The 16,022-nt window shown below is 48.2% G+C and overlaps 1 protein-coding gene and 1 pseudogene across 3 annotated transcripts; one reads left to right on the top strand and one right to left on the bottom strand.

The window, feature by feature from the left end:
* Window positions 1-1,097: 1,097 nt before the first annotated feature.
* Window positions 1,098-8,180, top strand: LGALS1 (galectin 1). The gene is made up of 4 exons (XM_082240205.1): window positions 1,098-1,346; window positions 2,909-2,988; window positions 6,800-6,971; window positions 7,956-8,180. The coding sequence occupies exons 1-4, from the start codon at window positions 1,113-1,115 to the stop codon at window positions 8,100-8,102; spliced, it is 633 nt and encodes a 210-aa protein (XP_082096331.1). The 5' UTR covers window positions 1,098-1,112; the 3' UTR covers window positions 8,103-8,180.
* A 562-nt stretch (window positions 8,181-8,742) lies between these two features.
* On the bottom strand, window positions 8,743-15,139 carry LOC309541937 (urotensin-2 receptor pseudogene; annotated as a pseudogene). 2 transcript variants are annotated; one of them, XR_014224559.1, is made up of 2 exons: window positions 9,059-15,139; window positions 8,743-9,026 (listed from the first exon to the last, which is right to left on the bottom strand). The product of XR_014224559.1 is annotated as a urotensin-2 receptor pseudogene (transcript). The 2 variants fall into 2 exon arrangements; XR_014224560.1 differs by having other exon boundaries at window positions 8,743-13,965; window positions 14,019-15,139.
* Window positions 15,140-16,022: the final 883 nt, after the last annotated feature.

Here is a 16,022-nt window from a genome sequence, read left to right as displayed (position 1 = left end):
AAAGCTGGCAGTCTGGAGACTTGAGATGTTCCGTGGGAACAAGCCAGCCACAGTTTGAAGCGCTTAGTGTCACTATAGACTTATAAAGTAACCCTGTCATATAATGTCTTTAATGACGGTGTGAGGAATCTTTGGCCCTCCATAGGTCTTCTCAACTACAGGGTGTGTGTATATTTTGATGCCAGTATTTTCTACATTCTTGGAATGGGCAAGGAAATTGATCCTTCATTGGGTGGGGCTGCTACCTTTGGGTTTCCCAACCTTACCCTGGTTGTGTTTAACATCCACCTAGCTGGTAACAATGGGCTGGTAACGAGGTTAATCTTCCAATATGGTAGCTAAAAGCATGGGACTAGGGTGTGGTGTGGTAGCTATTTCAGATGGATAAATGTGGAGAACAGGGGTGTGGTTCTTCATATGTGTCATGCAGGTGAGCCCCTAGTGGTGGCTTTGGGACAGAAGAAGCCATGCACGCCAAGATGTGCAAAAACTAAAGAGGACTAGGCTTCTCTTTCTCTCCCCACTCCAATTCTGGAGATAATGGCAAAAAGGAGCAAATCTTTAGGTTACAATCTCAAAGTGGGAGAAGAGTTGGGCGGCAGAACCAATTATTAGAAGATGTTGTTGAGTGTCCATCACTGCTTGTTGGACAAACATGTGATAAGTTGATTTGAGCATGGATAATGGGTTAAATAGTCAAGACACTTCCAGCTCAGTAAATCCTGTTTTTTCCCTGCATTTCAGAGCTGTGAAGAAACATTAGAGTGTTTGGCCACAGGCCACAGACTTAACTGTCTGTAAAGTTTCCAAACATGTTCATATCTGTGTTACATAAATACACGCTGTTTCTTTCTGATTTTATTCTTTTGCCTTCTTCTATAAAGGCCGTTTATTCCGATATCTCTCTGCATCTTTTAGCTTCAGTACTTCTAACTGCTCTCGGCCTTTTTAAAACAAAGAGGCCCAGGACTGTTCCTGCCAACTGCCATGTTTAATTTTTAAAAGATCCCGGACAATAAAACCCTCTCATTGTAAAACTATTTTTCCACTGGCTTCGTCACTGCCGCACTTAGCTGGATGTTCCCTCTCCCAGCAAATGGCTGGGACGCATCATGAAAGCCGCCTTCAGCATCCACAAAGAAGGCTGTGCCACATCCCCCACAAATAGCTGCCGCCACCCCTTTCTCCGCCCATCTTCTGCTGCTGCCTTTGGATTGGTCGTTGGAGCTTGTGACTCCTCAGCTGCTCGCCTATATAAGGGCAAGGGAGTGGCACTCTCGTCCCCCACAACTTTGAGCAAGGACCCAAGTGAGCTACAAACAGCTTGGAAGGACAGCATCATGCCTGTGAGTCTGGGGAGAAGGTGGGGGGCAGCTGGTGGGTATCACTTACTGCCCACAGGGGCAGGCGTTCCAATGCACCAAGGGCACTGGAGTGCCAGCCTCTCTTAGTGCTGGAAATCTGCAGGCATGTCAGGGAGGCTGAAGGGAGAGAGTCCTGCTATCGATTGATGGTGCTTTTTTCAGGAGTTGTGCTGATTCATCTGTAGTGCAAGAGGATGTTTGGCTATTAGACTGTGCGTTCTCCTCACATGCTGCAATCAGGAGGAGGGATGTGGTCAGGGGAGAACCACATAGCAATGGAGATCCTGCAACCCTCTCTTTCTCAGAAGGGCATTTTTGTAGCAAGGCGAAGATTGGAGTTCTGCTTAGATCTGCATTTGCAATGATTCATTTCTCCTAGTCTTCAGCCTATAAGCTTCCCACCGCACACAGAGACATGTACCAGATAGGGAAAGTTGCTGGAACTAGCTACTTCTGGCGCCAGCCTATCTTGTGCCCAGACTCTCTAATCCCATTTTTGAAACTTGCTCAGAGCCTGGAGTAATAATAAATCCATGAATTATAAGCACTTAAAGGCACCTGTTGGATGTGAGAGATGGAAATGTTCAAAGGCAGCTGGGCGTGGCTCAGAACATCTGCCGGAGGCCTTCGCCAGTTAAGCCTTTCTCTTCTTGCTAGGAGGAAAAAATAGATATCATTTTCACTTCTTTCTAGGGAAGTTTTGTACCTTAGGCTGCTACCTTCTTTTTGCTGGCCCTGCTCCCAACACAGGAACCAAGATGAGGGTGCTTTTCCTCCAGCTCTTTCTCTGTGGCAGGAAAAGCCCCACTTGTTTAATTCAGGCTGCTGCTTAAAAGGAGCAAGGTTTTATACCCATTTTACTGATTGGATGGCTGAGGTTGCAAGTGGTGCACTAACTTCTCTGTTCATCTGAAGCAGGAGAGGTAAGGACCATACTCTCTTGCATGGGGTACCAGGGAGTCTGGAAGCAGGACACTCAGAGCCACATGCCCAATAGTCTGGGCTGATGGGAGTTGTAGTTCCAACATCCACAGGTTCCCCATCACCGCCCGACAAGCTGGTGCTTAAGAGTGTCCTGGTTGATTTAATTCATCTGATGAAAACAGACTCTTGCCTGCCAAACCTAATGCCACAAAAATTGCCAGATATTTAGTTATTTCAAGACTAGGTGATTTTTTAAAAATATTAACCTCCTTTGAAGCTTAGGAATCAAATGTGCTACATGCCCACATTTTTGTTTCGGATTCTTTTTGGTGGGTGATGAATAACATGACATCTTCTTTCATTAGAGGTGGCCCTCTGGGTGCTGTTGACTACAACTCCCAGCATCTCTGACTGCTATCCATGCCAGCTGGGGCTGATGGGAACTGGAGTCTAGGGATATCTGGAGGGCCGCAGATTCCCTGTCCCTCTCTTAGTTAAGCAGGAAAACGGGGGCAAGTTTCCTGAGGGCAGTTCATCTGCAATAATATAATCAGACCAGAATTTACTGCTGCTTGGCAAAGGGAGAGAACGAATCACTCCTCTCTCAATTCCTTCTCTAGGGAATTACTTGCACCAGCCTGCATGTGGCCCCCGGCGTCCGTCTTGCTGTGAAAGGTGATATCCCAGCAGGAGCTAAGAGGTAAGCTGGTTTCATAGGGAGAGATTACCTTTGAGCACGCAGACATTCCAAGCTTGCATGGGCCTTGGGAAGCTTTGGCTCTCATGGCTCCCCCCAAAGAATCCTGGGCATCGTTCACAACATACTGAGAACTCGGTTGCAGACCTGCACTGCCCCTCGTCTTCCAGATATCCAAACTCCAAGGGATTCATCGGAATGATGGTTAAACTAGTGTGGAGCGCTAGGGCTCATCTCCATTGTCGTTTGACAGTAATGATGTTCCCTGCATGACATTCTCCTCAAAATCACTGGCTGCCCACCCCTTTCCCTGCTCTTAATTCAGATTTTCTCATTCCCTCTCCTTTCTGGAGTATCCTTGATATGAGAAAGTCTGGATTAAGGAGAGAGAAGGAAGCATGTAAAGGCAGTGGTTGGAAGAAAACTTCATATACACAAGAGGGAATTAATGAAGACTCAGGAAACTTACTGCCCACCTTATGGATAAGTCCGTAGGTATGCTCTTGGTGGCATGGGAGGGAGGAGGGAGACCTAGGGGTAAAACTGCTCCCCATTAAGCTACAGAGAGGAAGCCCATTTCCCTTGGTCTTGGGGTGTGTCCACACCAGAGCAAAAGGTGGACCCCATCCCAGGTTGTCTCCAAATCTCCCTCCTTAAATGTGGATTATTTTTTTCTGATCCTAGCCATGTCAGACATTCTAAGGATTGTGGGGGGGAGGGACACACCCGCATTTAAAGAGGCAACCCTGAGATGGGGAGGGGTTTATGTAGAGGGTGCCATGTCTCCCAACAGGAATGGGGAAACAAGCCGGTGCAAATACACATTTTTCTCCATTGTGGAGAAAACCTTGCTTTTGTGGAAATTGCCAAGAAGGGGAAGGAGTAATGCCCACCCCCGTCAGTATTTTCCAGTGCGTTACATCGGAACTTAGACCAGCTCGTGGCCTCGCCTCCCCCATGCTTGTGCTGCTCCTGCCAAGAGCCTAAACAGAACCAGATGTTGGAAGCAACCATCCTTCTCCCTCCCCCCCCCACATCCGCCCCTTCAGTCTCCTCTTGCAAAGCCTTTCTCCCCTGAATGCCCACTGTACACAGTCAAGACCCGCTTGGTGCTGTTGCCAGGAAGAATGTACAACTTCTCCAGACGAACGCACTGCTTTTTCTCTTTCCTCATTGTGGTTTTCCGCTTGGGAGTCCCTCCCCTGTCCCAGATTTACAAGCGTCTCGTTTTTGTAGGGCAAGCTGTACAATCCATCCCACAGCAATCAGGGTAAGCATTTAAACGAGAGCACAGAACTTTGCCTACTTTCAAGGAGCAGCCACAGTTGTGTAAGAGCAATGAATGTGTGGTCGGATATGCAAATAGCAGCCAATGGGGGGCTTCACTTAGCAGCAGTGGAGCATCTGGGGCTGGCCATTGGAACCAAAGTCCAGGGTCCAAAGCCAGCACACTCATGAGGCTCGGTGAGGCAGTCACCTCGGGTGGCAGGCTGGGCGGAGCTAGGAGTGGCATCAGATCTGGACCACTCCCTGCCGCCTCCACTGTTGCTGCCTCCAACTCAGCCACCACCACCACGCTTCCTCCAATACTCCCACCACTGCCACCTGCTCCTCTCCAGCCTTCTTTTTCTCTCCGCCGCCACCTTCACCACGCTAGGGCTTCACTGGGCAGCCTCATCACGTGAGGCGGCAGCAGAGAAAAGGCGGTGCCTCCCTCCACCATTTTCCCTTTTTGCCTCAAGCGGCAAAATGTCCTGAGCAGGTATGGCAACCTCAGCACCCGTGTGGGTACTGGCATGCCAGCCCAGGACTTAATGCCAGAGCTAAGTCAGACTGTTGCTTCATCTAGCTCTAAACCGCCTGCAGTGACTGGAAGCAGCTCTCCCAAGATTTCGGGAAAGGGTCTCTCCCAGCCCTTTCTGGAGATACCAGGGATCGAACCTGGAACTTTCTGCATCTGAAGGAGATTTTCTGCTGCAGAGCCACCGCCTTTCCCACATTGACCTATGTATACCTCTGAAATACTTAAAAATGCACGCCAAGCCGCTTCTAGATCTCACAGAGCGATGGAGCGCAAATAGGGGCAGGAAGAAGACGGAACATTTGCCAAACGAATCTGCATGTTTGAGACACCCCCCTAATCCGCACCAGGTTGGATTCAATCCTGAGCAAAATTTAGCTTGTGGGGATTGGATTGAGATGAAAGGAGAAGAGTTTAGGAATCAGGGGTGGGGAATAAGGGCTCTCATAAAGCAGCAAACTGAAGGAGGCTGCAATTGCATAGGCCAGAAACCAGCCCCATCAAAGGCCCAGCTGAGTAGTTCTGCTGGCTGACAGATTTCTTTTGCCAAAAAGACAGTAGCGGGGAGACAGCACCACACCCCTTTCTGTCTGCTGCACGATCCCATGCTACAGCAGTGAAATCTAGCCACTGGAGGTGTTTCTAGTGCTTCCAGAAGACAAGGGTTGGAGCTGCCTTTGTTTCTTCTGAATTCTCATTATATGAGGAACTGTAATTGTTCAAAGAGAGGGCTTAATGAGCAAATGTTGGGAAATTCCAGCAATGCAAGAGGAGGTCTGTGGTTGGACAGCAGGGGGCCTCAGGGCCAAATCAGAGGGATTTTGGCTCCATCACTGGGAACGCTTGAAGGTGAACATGCCCAAACTCTTCCCATCTCCTTGTGATACCATCAGTGAAGCTTCCTAGTTTTTCATTCCCCAAACCTCCCTGGCTTGCACCTACATGGTGACGCCTCAAGGGTAGGGAGGGTCACTCAAAAGAGGCAGATAATATTCTTCAATGAGGAGAGGTGTTGTGGGATTGCTTCAACTTGCCTCTAGGACAGGTAGAAGCAGCTTGCATTTTTCCATGAATAGAAACTGAACAGAGGGATGGTCCTAGATCAAGGAAGCTTAACTTGTAGCCCTCCAGATGTTGCTGGATTGCAACTCCCATTACCCCTGGCCATTTGCCATGCTGGCTGGGAGTTGCCATCCAACATCTGGTGAACTGTTGGTTGCTGCTACAAGATGATCTCCGCAGTTGTGTACATATGGCCATGTACTGTGGCTCCATTGTTCTCCCACCGCTGGTTTTTGAATCCCTGTACACACAATGATACCCACGACAGAGTAGCTTCTTGTGAAATACTGTGGCTTGATGTGTTCCCCACTTCAAAGCCAGCTTCAACCCAATTTGAAAACATAAACCATAATCCATCGGACAGAGGCAGTCCCACCCCCCTTGCAAAGGTGCCAACTTGAGTAAAATATGGTGGGGGGCAGGTAGGCCCTGCCCCACATAATCACAAGATGTGGTGCACACACACCATGTGAATTGCAGTGCCCATCAATGGGGGGAGGCTGGCACCCTCAAATACTTTGGAGGGAGGGCTGAAGGGACCTCAGCCCCTAGGAGTTGGCTTCTATGTGTGGACAGACAACTTGGAAACAAATCCAAGCGTACTGGTGCGCCTTGAAACATAGTGAGGGGAGGGAAATGACCTTGCTGAGTTTTAAGTGGGCAACGTCTACGTGGCCTAATTCTATGAGTCTGTGAAATAATTTCTGAACGCGGAGCAGCTGCCACTGTGGTTCTCTGGGCAACTGTGAAGTAAATGTGGAGACACTAAGGGCTCCTCCACACGATCTGTTTATTGAGCATCTCTCCTGATTTGCTAGCACAAAGATTGCAGGGTATGTGTGCTTATATGCATTTAGATTGCATCCAGTCTTCATTGAGCATTTGAAGAGCGTAGCAGTGGATCTCTGAGACATGAGGGCTTTGTAGTTAACTGTCTGCCGCCTGTTTCAGTTGGGTCATCAACCTGGGCAAAGGCCAAAATGACATCATGCTGCATTTCAACGCACGCTTTGATGCTCACGGGGACATCCGAACCATTGTCTGCAACTCCAAGATCAACGGGAAATGGGGCCAAGAACACAGGGAGACCAACTTCCCCTTCCAAGAGGGCAGCAGCGCGGAGGTGAGACTCTGATCTGCACAGGTTGTGGCAGGGGAAAGGAGGGACCGCATGTGGGTTTGAGTGGGAAAGTGTCATAGGGAGAGGCGACAAAGCCACGTTTGAAAGCGGCATGGATGGAGGACTCTGTAATGCATGAATATGGGGTGAAGGTGCTGCTGAGGTTTGGACTGGAGGCCCAGTTCCTATGCAACTGATCCAAACTGAGGTGATGCTTCCCTGCCCACCCCATTCCAGCTTCCTGTCTGTGCACTTAGCAGCTGAAGGAGAAGCAAACATTCAACAGGTTGAGCTGCCTTGGAATGCAGATGATAGAGATCCTCAGGCTTTTGAGGCTCTCCCAAGGCCACAACCCTTGACACCCTCCTCGTGCGCTTTGGCCTGGCTGAATGTTTCCTCAAATGCTGACATTGCCTTTTCCTTGCCTGGATGGGTGCTAGGGACAGGTGTGTTAAGTGTGTGCGTAGTAACTGGCCTGCTGTCCAAAGGTGACATTTACCTGTTTCGTGTCACCTGTTTGGCCCCACCCAACACTGGCCTGTGGCCCCCAGACAGTTGCCCAGGAAGGAAAACGGCCCTTAGTGTGGGGGGGGGACAGGATCCCAATCCTGTTAGTATGGAAAGGAAACACTACCTGCTGAACTCCTGCCTCTTCTGCTGTTCTAAAAAGGCCCAGGAATTCTGTCAAAAGCCAGCAAGCCCAGGATAGATGTGCATCTTCCACTAGCAGCCATAACTCCAGTCCAGTCACTTGATAACTAGAATCATAGAAGAGTTGGAAGGGAACACAAGGATCATCTAGTCCAACCCCACCCCACCCCCCAAAAAATATGCAGGGATATTTTGCCCACCGTGTGGCTCGAACACATGACCCTGTGATTTAAGAGTCTCATGCTCTACCAAGTGAGCTATCCCTCCCAGCAGTTGGGATAACTGATGGTTGGTGCTCTTCTCATGCTGAACCCCCCCTTTTTTTTCCTCCTTCAGGTGCTCTTCGCTCATGACAAAAACGAGGTGACCATCACATTGCCTGGCAACCATCAGTTCAAGATCCCCAACAGCGCTCACTTGGAAGGCATTGAATATGTCTGCGTAGAAGGCGACTTTAACTTCAAAGGCATATCTCTCGGTTAAGCCTCTCCCGGTCTTGTCTTGCTCACCTCTCCTGCTTAATAAGGCAGCAAAATAAACACAGCTGAATTCTGGTGTAAACTGGTGATGTGTCTTTCTGAGTCTTTGCCACATGGTTCTTCCAGGGCCATCATTGCCATGGAGACAGATGATGTTTGTGGTCAGTAGTAGTAGATGCTTGTGGAATGGGGGGGGGGGATAAGAGCCAACACTTCTGACACATCTAACCACAATTCTGAATTTTTTAAAAAATAATAATACAGTGGTGCCCCGCAAGACGAATGCCTCGCAAGATGGAAAACCCGCTAGACGAAAGGGTTTTCCGTTTTTGAGCTGCTTCGCAAGACAATTTTCCCTATGGGCTTGCTTTGCAAGACGAAAACATCTTGCGAGTGTTCCAATTTTTTTCCGCTCCCCCCCCCTTTCTCTAAGCCGCTAATAGCCTTTTAGCCGCTAATCCGCTAAGCCTTTAATAGCCGCTAAACCGCTAATAGCGCTAATCTGCTAATAGGGTTGCTTCGCAAGACGAAAAAAACGCTAGACAAAGAGACTCGCGGAACAGATTAATTTCGTCTTGCGAGGCACCACTGTATGCAGGTGCACATTTCATTTCTTTATTTTATTGTTTTAATGTGGCCTGCGTCCAGTAACCATAGAGAGGAGCAAGGAGTTAAGCAGAACACTGAAGTCTGATCTCTCTAGCAACTGGAAGCAGTGGAGACTGAGCAGGGGGTAGGGTGGAATGGGGCACCATCCCTCCAACCTAAGTCTGCACACAGCATCATCTGCCTGTCTTCTTATAACAAGTCCAAGGGGTGGCCATGCCTGGTATCTTCCTCCTCCTTAGTCTCCATGTTGCCCTTGTAGGATGATAGGGACAAAACTAGAATAGCCCATTGGCTCTAGCGCCACCTACTGCTGATCTCCCTGCTTTCTGCCCTACTGGTACCAATGGGCACCAGCCAACACTGCCTGCTTGGCCAATTGATGAGACTCCTCCATCAGGTGCTGCTCACATGTTCTTAGGCACCGTCGCTGTATCATAGGTGTGCACAACACACAAATACACATAAACCTACTGGGGTCATCAAGTGCAAGAGCAGATAGTGTTTTTATTTACCTTGGGCTGTAGCCAATGGTAGTCATACTCTGAGTAGATCCATTGGAGTTAATGACTATCTTACGTCTATTAATGTCAGTGGATCAGTTGAGAATGCATTGGTGGGAGACAATCCCTTGAATAGTTAGTTTATTTTACATATTTATATGCATGCATGCTTTTTAAGGAGAGGTCTCCTGAAGTGGCATGCAATTGTATTTTAGAACACAATAAAAGCCTCAAGGAAAATATAATAAAAAGCAGTGCATGGACCCTTCTGGAAATAAAGTGAGGAGTAAAGCCCAGTCAAATTCATTCAGATGTGTAGTGATTTGGGGTCGTGGGAGGTGGGGTGTCAGGGACCCTTTACTATTTCTGCAGAAGGGACCATGTCTCCAGCATCCTAGAACTACACAATCAGCATGAAAGGGGAACCGCTTAGCTTTTATGATGCTTAAGAGTCAGCCAGAGTGAAAGGAGGTGAGTCAGCTATGGAGGACTGGCTCCTAGGGAAGATCACCAGGGAGAAGTTGTCCTGTATGCTCCAAAGCTAAGCATTTAGGAACACCGAAAACACAGGTTCTTGAATGATGTGCAGGATCTGTTATGCACAATGGAATGTCAAGGGAGACGCAACTTAAGTCACTCCAAAAGGAGACTGAGCATTCCGAATCATTTGCTGATACACGCACACAGAAAATAGTAGATGCAGTTGAAAGGCAACATATTGAGATGGACCATTGATCATTGCAAAACATCCCTAATTATTATTAATGTATTGTTTTAAGATTATTGTATAATCTTGGAAGGGGTGTGGCTGTCAGAGGGCGTGGCTATCATGAAGGGACTCTGCACTCTTGAATTCCCCACTGCATTGCTGAATTCATCATACACACCATACACTTAAAGCACATGACTTCCCCCAACAAATCCTGGAACTGGAGTTTACCCTTTGCAAAACTACAATTCCCAGCACGCTGAGCAAAGTTCCACGGGGAACTTGTGTGTTTTAAATGTATAGGATGTTTGCAGCCTCAGAATACGCAAATGACTGCAGACAATGCAGTCTTTGGTGCAGTAGTTAAGAGCAGTGGACTCGTAATCTGGTGAACCGTGTTCGCTTCCCTGCTCCTCCACATGCAGCTGCTGGGTGACCTGGGCTAGTCACACTCCTCTGAAGTCTCTCAGCCTCACTCACCTCACAGAGTGTTTGTTGTGGGGGAGGAAGGGAAAGGAGATTGTTAGCCACTTTGAGACTCCTTAGGCTAGTGATAAAGCGGGGTATCAAATCCAAACTACTACTTCTACTTCTTCTTCTTCTTCTTCTTCTTCTTCTTCTTCTTCTTCTTCTTCTTCACAGGCACCCTGAGGGAGGAAGTTCTGAAGTCTGGGCACCATGACAGAAAAGGCCCTGCCCATATGCACCACAGAGACCTCCTCCACAGATCTCAAAGGGCAAGCAGAATCATTTGGGAGGGGAATGCGGCTGGTGGTGTTTGCCCTGCCACTGTGCTGCTGAGCTTAGAAAAGGCATGCCAGACAAGACCACATCCTCTGCACAACCGTTACAGCAGGGGTGTTGCTTGCCAAACCACAAAAAGTCAGGGTTTTTATTTTATTTTAAAAAGCTGGCATTGTTGCACCAGAGTGGCAGACCTCTTTAATCCATTCTGATTTCAGGAACCTACAAGTTATTGAGTCCCTCTCACAAAACAGTGACAGTCTGCAGCTGAGACAGTTGCAAAGGATTCTGCTGTTCTTCATTCAGCAGGGTTTTACTGACTATTCTTAATGTTTATAAAGCACTAAAAACCTATTAACTCCTGCATGTAGATTGATCTGGTGCAACAAGCACTTATATGTGTGCAGTAGAAAAAACTCACCTTGCTGTGGATCAACTACGTACCAACTTTTTAAAGGCCTTGTTATATTCTACAAACTACTCCGTTAGTCACAGGAAAATGTGACCTCCCAACCCTTCTCTCCCCACATATTTTCCTGCCTTCTGAAGTTCTCCTGCTATGAGGTATGTTACAGCCACATAAGACATTCCTTCTTTGGCTGCTGCTAAGCTGGTCTCATGCCGTGCCAATATTTCACAGATGAAACTAGAGACATTTGTGTATTTGAAACATCTATTCTTGCACCAAAGATCATCACTGGACTCCTTCCTCCGCACTCTCACTTAACATTGTTGCTGAAATCTCTTTTCTGCCTCCTGTATGCTGCATTCATTTAGTCCTCAATAATTTGTCCTACACTGCCTACTAAAGCTGCTTGTATTAGCAAATGGATCACAATACATGCTTATTTGGAGGTGGGGTGGAGAACAGAATGTTTGTTGCTACTATTATTAAAGCATCCTCCATATAAATTAACTGAAGAATCAAAGGAGAGGTCCCTGCCCTCAAAGGGCTTACAGTCTAGCTGTCAACACAAGGAAGGCAACAGATGAAGGAGAGAGAAATGAAAACAGGAGCCAACAGGGGAAGGATATGTGATTACTGCAGCTATGGATCTGGCTGTACTTATTACAGGACAGCTGCAACGCAAAGACTTCCAAATGGCATTCACTGTCTCGATTGGGAGCCATAGGTAGGAATGGGGAGAAATTCAGTTCAGTTCACATTTAAAGGCAAACCTACCCAATTTGAAATTTCTGAAACAACACAAACATCGAGACACAGCCAAACTTGGAAATTTACACTGCTTCAAATCTTGCAAGGCACTTCTCCATTCATAATGTATGTACTCGGGTAAAGTGTGCATAAAAATACATATACAGTGGTACCTCGGGTTACATACGCGTCAGGTTACATATGCTTCAGGTTACAGACTCCGCTAACCCAGAAATAGTACCTCGGGTTAAGAACATTGCTTCAGGATGAGAACAGAAATCGTGCTCCGGCAGCGCGGCGGCAGCAGGAGGCCCCATTAGCTGAAGTGGTGCTTCAGGTTAAGAACAGTTTCAGGTTAAGAACGGACCTCCGGAACGAATTAAGTACTTAACCCGAGGTACCACTGTATTAGTGAAAATAACATACAAACCTGTACATTAGGGAAAACTGATCTGCAGAAAAGAAGAAGGTTAAACAGAATTGCATAGAAAAATTAGAAGCCAGGCCAAACAGCAGCTATAGGTCAGGTCAGTGTGGTTTGGGGGAAATGGCCTGGTGTGCCAAATCTGCCCCATGGGACAGAGGTTTCCTACCTCTGGTATACACTATGGCCCAGTTACAACTCAACACTAAGCCAAAAACGGTTTAGTGTGAACAAGCAAACATGCAGGTTCCCAGAGTGAAGTCTGCAGTCACTGTTCCCCATCTTGCTGCTGCTGCTGCTGCTCTCCAAGGCTAAGCCCAGCTGTACAGGCAGAGGCAAAGGCATCCTTGGGGTAGATTATTGATGGCCACCCTTTGCCTCCTTTATCCAAGCCCTCCTCCCTCTGCCACAGACACACGTTCTGCTTGAGGCATTTCATGCGTTTTCTTCTTAAAGAAAGCATGCCTCCTACGTGGCCTTTCTCTGCCCTGAGCAGCCATGTACTCGCGGTAATTCCTGGTGAGCAAGGTATACAGGAAAGGGTTGACGCAGCTATTGCCATAGGTCAAGCAGGTAACGCCAAAGTTGAGGTAAGCCTGGGCGGTCGGCCCGATCTCCAAGTCCTCTGGCCAGTATAGCTTGGTGAGTTGCCAGGCCCAGAACGGTACGAAACAGGCCCAGTAGGCTACGATGATGCTGAAGATCCTGGGAAACAGCTTCTGCTTCAGGGCCCTGCTCGCCACAGGCGACCACATGACTTTTGTGGAAGCCCAATAGGCCTGCACAAGCCGGGAGTACACGACCCCCAGAACCAAACCAGGCCCGAGGACGCTCGTGCCAAACAAAACCGTGAGGTACACTTGGAAAGCACCAGGCGTCCACATGGGGAAGCAGATGAGCTTTCCGCTCCTGCCCTCACGCTGCTGGATCATGACCATCATGGGCACCGTAAGCAAAGACGAGATTAGCCACACGGCAATGCAAGCAAGCCTGCGGTAGCTGTTTTCGGCCTGCCTGGCCCTTAGCGGTCTGGTCACGGCCCAATAACGCTCCACGCTCATAGCCGTCAGCAGGAATATGCTGGCGTGCATTGTCAGCAGGTCCAAGCTGAGGAGAAACCGGCAGCCCACGTCCCCAAAGAACCAGTCCTGGACGAAATATGTGCACACCACAAAGGGGATGGTGGAAAGGTAGAGCAGATCGGCTAAGGCCAGGTTGACCACGTAGATGCGCAAAGAACCCGCCGAGCGAACAGACATGCCACCAAATGCTACCACCAGCGTATAGATATTGCCCATCGTCCCAAAGAGACACATGAGGAGGAGGACTGCGCCCAAGGCCCTGGTGACAGGACTTTCTTCTCCACGCTCAACATCATAGGAGAAATTGCCCAAGGAAGCTTCTTCAATTAGTTCCGTCGTCATTGGCTAGCTGAGGCACTCTGGTTCTAAGAGGAACGACCAACCACACACAGTGTGTGTTTTTGATAACCTTGGCTGGGCAGGGAAGCAAAGGATGGTGGGAAGAAACTAAAATCACTTAGGTGTGGGTGGGTGTGAGCCTCATAGGGAATTATGTAGGCTATTGGGATGGATGTCCTCATTGCATCCCATGCTCATCTTACCATTCTTGAAGGCACATCCGTTCCACGCTTACAGATTTGATGGCATGGCATCCTCTTGCTGCTTTCTGTTGCTGCAGTTCTCATACTCTCTCCAGCTGGCCCTCCGCAACTTCTGTCATCAAGCATTTGTTGACACAAATAAAACTAGCCCCACGGCAGCCAAGATGCTTTCTTCCTCGTCTTCTTCTCCCCAACAAGAGATGCAGGGCAGTTGTGCTTTCCCAACGGCAGCCCCCCCCCTCAAAAACATCATTCGCGCTGAGTGGCGGAGCATCTCTGACTCATGGCTTCACACTCAAGTGCAAACACACTCAGCAATAGCTAATGGCACTGTAGTGCGACCGCCCAGCAGATTGCAGAATTCTTTTCTCTTCAACATTCCTGTTTCTGTTTGTATTTCCTTTATTTTTAACCTTGCCTCTGCTTGCTTCCTTTCTCTGCCCTCAACCCCGTAAAGAGAGAAATGGAAGGTCCTGAATTAATACAGATGTGGTTAAGGAACTGGATCAAATAGGGACTGGGAAAGAGAACAATTCTCTGAGATAAGTTCCTTTTTAAAAATATTTTTGGGAAGCGGAGCAATGAACATGCTGCAGAGGGGTAGCTGTATTCAGTGCAAATATCTGCCTGTTGCAGTAGAAACCACACACAAGGATGTCATCATAGCTGGATGGCGCATGGATGGTGCACAGCCATTTGCATTTAACATGCATCAAGTCAACTAAGCCTGGCAGTCAAAAACCCAAAGGACAGCATCTCATTTTTAATTTTACTTTTAGGATCACAGAGTTACAATTCTGAACAACCCTTGACAAACTACAGTGCCCAGGACTCTTTGGAGTAAGAATTTCAAATGGGCTTTAAAGATTAAGCACATACACAGCTTTATAAAAGCTGTTTACAACATTAATAGGTCCTCAAATGTTATTGTTATTTTTTTGTTTTTAATGAAGGACCAACACAGCTGCTTGCTTGTAGTTTTGTTTTAAACATTCTGGATATTACCTTGCCCCTGCAAATTTCCCTATCTTGATCAAAATCAGGACATTTCTCAATTCTACACAACAGGCATGCAGCAGGGGTGGGCAACCTATCTTAGCCCTTTATTTGACCCTTTTTGACCACTGTCCAAGGACCACATACCAGTGGCAGGCAAGGCCAGAAGCAAAAGTGGGTGGCCCAATGAATGTACATTTCATCTTTGACCTCTAGGATAGTTTAACACAAACCCTTCTCCATCCTCTGTCCAGATAGGCTTGCGGCATTGTCAGAGTCCAAGGGACATGGCTGGCGCTGTGGGTAAAACCTCAGCGACTAGGACTTGCCGATCGCATGGTTGGCGGTTCAAATCCCCTCGGCGGGGTGCGCTCCCGTTGCTCGGTCCCAGCGCCTGCCAACCTAGCAGTTCGAAAGCACCCCCGGGTGCAAGTAGATAACTAGGGACTGCTTACTAGCGGGAAGGTAAACGGCGTTTCCGTGTGCTGCGCTGGCTCGCCAGAGCAGCTTCGTCACGCTGGCCACGTGACCCGGAAGTGTCTTCGGACAGCGCTGGCTCCCGGCCTCTAGAGTGAGATGAGCGCACAACCCTAGAGTCTGTCAAGACTGGCCCGTACCGGCAGGGGTACCTTTACCTTTACCTTTTAAGGGCACATTCCGGTCAGACAAAAACTTTCAGGGTGTGAAGGGAGGCCAGTGCATTGAGTGGCCAAGGGAGCCTTCTGAGGTGACCAGACTTGAGAGGCCTGGAAGGTTGCATTTGTTTCCTGGACCTGAGATCCCCTACAGCATAGAAATGACAAAACTCTATCCTGTTGGCCGTTGCTTACCAGTAACGTGTAAGGAGGCATGCACACGCTTGCAGTGAGGTTTTTGCTTGCATGTCATGGCTTGGAACAATACCCTTAGTTTATGCCATGTAGTCAGCAGTAATGCTAATGCCAGGGATCTCTGATAGCACTAAGTGGAATTCTCTAGCCAGCCATTTTCCCTCCTCTTAAGCTCCACAAACGTAGTTATGGGGAAATCCAGCTGCAAACAGCTGCCTTGGCAATTTGGTACTAGATGAGCCATTCCATCAGCCCAGCTTAATCGGCCGAGAGGAAAGCATGACTGCAAAGGGTTTGGCAGCATAACCGATTGTTTCAGTGCTCTTTCTGGA

Source organism: Podarcis vaucheri, assembly GCF_965113315.1.
Source record: "Podarcis vaucheri genome assembly, chromosome: 10".
Taxonomy (NCBI): domain Eukaryota; kingdom Metazoa; phylum Chordata; class Lepidosauria; order Squamata; family Lacertidae; genus Podarcis; species Podarcis vaucheri.
The sequence above is the reverse complement of the archived record's forward strand: the minus strand, read 5'-3'. Positions and strand labels throughout refer to the sequence as shown.

Bases quoted from the DNA above. Each gene is read 5' to 3' on its own strand.
- LGALS1 (XM_082240205.1), top strand. From the start codon at position 1,113: ATGAAAGCCGCCTTCAGCATCCACAAAGAAGGCTGTGCCACATCCCCC. The intron at 1,347-2,908 runs GTGAGTCTGGGG...TTCCTTCTCTAG, and splicing joins GGAAGGACAGCATCATGCCT to GGAATTACTTGCACCAGCCT. The intron at 6,972-7,955 runs GTGAGACTCTGA...TTCCTCCTTCAG, and splicing joins AAGAGGGCAGCAGCGCGGAG to GTGCTCTTCGCTCATGACAA.